This window comes from Fukomys damarensis, unplaced genomic scaffold, assembly GCF_012274545.1.
Source record: "Fukomys damarensis isolate Sample0158 unplaced genomic scaffold, DMR_v1.0_HiC HiC_scaffold_15, whole genome shotgun sequence".
Classification (NCBI taxonomy): domain Eukaryota; kingdom Metazoa; phylum Chordata; class Mammalia; order Rodentia; family Bathyergidae; genus Fukomys; species Fukomys damarensis.
This window is the reverse complement of record NW_022900927.1, coordinates 5,695,808-5,699,816: the sequence shown is the minus strand read 5'-3', so window position 1 is coordinate 5,699,816 and position 4,009 is coordinate 5,695,808. Positions and strand designations below refer to the sequence as shown.

The 4,009-nt window shown below is 42.6% G+C and overlaps 1 protein-coding gene across 1 annotated transcript; it reads right to left on the bottom strand.

Annotated features, from left to right (window-relative positions):
• Window positions 1-1,494: 1,494 nt before the first annotated feature.
• Window positions 1,495-2,355, bottom strand: LOC104861993 (olfactory receptor 8S1). The gene has a single exon (XM_010623689.1). The coding sequence runs from the start codon at window positions 2,353-2,355 to the stop codon at window positions 1,495-1,497; it is 861 nt and encodes a 286-aa protein (XP_010621991.1).
• Between the last annotated feature and the right edge of the window lie 1,654 nt (window positions 2,356-4,009).

Sequence of the window (4,009 nt, the reverse complement as noted above, 5' to 3'; positions counted from 1 at the left end):
TCTTTTACTTCTATTTTTTTTCTTTTTTTTTTTTTTTGTTTTTTTGGTTTTGTTGTTTTTTGGGGGGATGGTTAGAAAAGAAACCAAGACTGGTAAAGTAAGAGATATAAGTGTTACACAAAAGAAAAGATCCAAGTTAAGAAGGTTAAGTTTTGGGGGGCGATCTTGTTATGGATCACTGCAGCTATTTCTCATTGACTTTCTGTTTTGGTTTTTTTCTTTTTGGTGCCTGATATCAAACTCAGATCCTTGTGCTTGTGAGGCCGGTGGCAGAAACACTGAGCTAAATCCCCAGCCAGTCTATGGCTACTTCTCAAAGAAACATAATTATTATTTTTTCAGTGGAACAAATCATCATTGGAATAAATACACATGATGCCAAGAATGTTCCTTGTGGATTCTAATGTGTGGTTAAAAGATATTCATTTTTCCATGAGTTTTCAATATCATCAAATTTATCTCTTAATATTTCTGTGAAGTAGTAGGAAAAAGCCTCATGGTGCCTTTAAGGCATATGAGAAGTTAAAGGGAGATAAATCTTCAGGCTCACACAAACTCTGCTGAACTAGTCATTATTTTCCATTTCTACCCTCTGTCTTCCCTCCAAGTCATAGAAGGTGAGAAAAGTACTGAGTACTTTGTGCAAGTTTATTTCCAGTTCAGTAATAGAGAACACGGACAGTATTTGTTCTTTCTCCTGGAGAGGGAGGACTGCTTTGCTAAAGTTTGTATTTGAGAGAGCATGAAACTTCATTCAACTGGCTGTACAACTACCTTGCTCTGGGACCTTTGAGAAATTTCCTAATTACTTCCAAAACTCAACTTCTGTACCTGAAAACAGGGTAACAAGGGTGAGAATATTAACCCTTTTTATTGGGGTTGGGGAGAGTTGTTCTTGCTATGTGGCTCAGGCTGGCCTTGACTTCACAGTGAAGCCCAAGTGGGCCTCAAGCTCATGAAGATCCTCCTGCTTGCCAAGTGCTGGGTTCATGGCAGACACCACAACACCTAGCTTAATAATAATAACTCCTGTGGTGAGATGCACTGACATTGAGTGTGACATGCAAAGAGATCGGTGTACAATCTGAAATACCTATAACATAACCCTTGGGGACATCATCTTCCAGTAGGAAAGAAAGATGGTATCTATTTAAAGGATGCTGTTTCATTTTTTTTGTCTACCACTGAATAAAATTATACCAAATGTTTTCTAAGTTCCCTTTGAGAAGTCCTAAAACAGGTCAATAAAATAGAAAAAACTTTCAACTTTTTCTAACCTCATTTTTTAAAAGAGTCAACTGAGCCACAAAAAGAAAAGGGATTGGGGCTGCGAATTTAGCTCAGTGGCACCTCACCTGCCTTGCAAGCACAAGGTCCTGAGTCTGATCCCCGGTCACACACAAAAAGGCATATTTTATAAACCACAAAGCTAGTCCACAGCAGAGGCAGAGCTAGAGCCCAGGTTTCCTGAATTCCAGTTCGGTCCTTTTCCTGCTACATTGCAGTGCGCTGTTCTACAGGCCAAAGGCACTTAGAGTGAGAAATTGCCACATTTACATTTAGGAAGTATAGTGTGACATACCTGGAGACTCCTGAACCATAAAAGATGATGACCACAAGGACATGAGAAGAGCAGGTGGAGAAGATCTTGCTCCGGCCTGTGGCAGAGTTGATCCCCAGGGCTGTCATGATGATACAGCTATAGGAACCCAGCAGTAGGACAAGAGTGCCAAGGCCCAGGACCACCATGGTGGTCAGGATGGAGACGATACTACTGTAGGGGTGAGAACAGGCCAATGAGAGCATGGGAGGGAGCTCACAGGCAAAATTGCGGATCAGGTAGGGGCCACACAGGTGCTGCTGAGCTAGTAAGAGAGTGTTAATTAGGCTGGTACTCATTCCGATGGCCCAGGATGCACCCACCAGGCCAGTGCATACCCTCCTGTTCATAGCCACCGCATACAACAGCGGGTGGCACACAGCCTGCAACCGGTCATAGGCCATGACAGAAAGGAGGCAGGCTTCAGTGGCCCCTGAAAATAGGATCAGGGAAATCTGGGCAAAACACCCATGGAAGGGTATGGTCTTCTCCTTAGAAAGAAGGCTTTCCAGCAGTTTAGGTACAATGACTGAGGAATAGAAAGCATCCAGGAAGGAGAGATGTCTCAGGAAGAAGTACATGGGAGTATGGAGATGGGAATCAATGCAGATAATTAGCAGTATCAGCAGGTTCCCTATGAGAGTCAAAAGGTAAATTGCTAGGAAGAGCACAAAGAGCAGTCCTTGGATCTGAGAGTTGCTGGACAGTCCTAGGAGAACAAACACAGTGACTGCAGTCTCATTGCCAACTTCCATGGAGCATTCAAGAATCCCTTTAGAAAAACAAGAACTGGCAAGAATGCTCAAATGGGCGATCGGTATTGGAGTATGTCTGGAGAGGAGGCATTGTGAGCAAAGTTTCAGGATTGACCCAGGACAGATTATGCAGCAGAGGCACCCAGGCAGCATCAGCCCTTGTCATCACCTCCTAGTTCAGGGATGTAACCTGTTGGCAAAAGAGGAGAAGGGAGAAAGGGAGAGTGTTTAATGTTTCAATGTTTAAATGATTGATAGAGGTGTTGTGACACCTGATGATGGAGCAAATCCTTTCTCCACACAAAGGTGTGAATAAGTCACTTGAGTTTTTCACTTTGTAAAACTGGAAGCCAAGTTTGATGTTTTCCAAAGTCCATTCTATCTTAACAATTCTAAAGATGAGGAAAAGATCTTCCTGTGGTGTCTCTGGTACTAAATAAAAACCTCTTCTCCCTTTTGTGCCAACACAAGCAGACAGTCTGTGACCTTCCATTCCAAGGCTCTGTGAATCTGTGAAGTTCTTCTGTTTCCATCCTGACCCCGCAGACTTAACATGACTTTGCAAAGATGGACTGTTTTCTCAATTGATACCATTGGGTTTGGAAAAAGCCAAATCAGACGTGGACCAACTTATGTGCCTTAAAGAGGTACCCACCCCTTGCCAAATTAAAAAAAAAAGGGGAGAAATAAAGAAACACCTGGTAAAATGTACAGTTATTGAGTTCATTCTAGATCAGAAAAAGATAAAGTGGCTACCTTTTTACTCCCTGATGGGTAACTCAGAAAGGTTATAAATAAAGATCTGATTTCTATTTATGCCTTGCACACTCACTGGTTCCCAGAATGGGTGGTTTTTAAGAAGATGGATTTCAGTGAGATTTGTCTTCACCTGGACACCCTATACCAACAACAGCTGTCCTCAGTAAAGGACTTCTGTATGACTTTTTTTCCAACACAGGAGCAAAAACCACAGCTATGACTAGGGTTCTGAGGTGTCCCCCTGACTTTATCCTTCCCTTAGAGGATATAGGGAAAGCACTTATGAGCAAAACAAGAGCCTCATTGTCTTTCTGACTCTGCTTTCCAAATAACAGTGGCCAGAGGGACTTGAGCTCAGCCCTAGACCTTGGAGAGTAAGGAAGGTCCCTGGAGAAATGCTTATGGAGGAGGCCTGCCTGTTATGAGTGAGTTCTCCAGGGCCAGCTACTCCTCCCCTCCACTGCTCTTCTTTCAGGGCTTACATCATATAAGAGGTTGGTGAATGATTTATTGTTTAATTCTATCATAGATAAAAGTATTTTCAGAAGGTAATACACTTTATTTTTGGAGTAGCTTTAGGCTCACAGAAAAATTGAGTGATAGGTACAGAGACTCCCCATTTTAATACATACACTGCCTTGCACACCATCAGGATTCTCTCTCACAACAGTGCATTTGTTATAATCAGTGAACCTATGTGGACCCATCATTGTCACCCAAAGTCCTTCGTGTTCACTGTGGCTCACTCTTGGTGCCATGCCTTCTGTGACCTTGGATAAATGTCTAATGTCACATATCCACTATTTTAGTATCATTCAGGTTAGGTTATTGCCCACCAAGTCATTTATTCTCTTCCTACTCATCCCTCCCTCCCTCAACTCCTGACAAGTTTTGA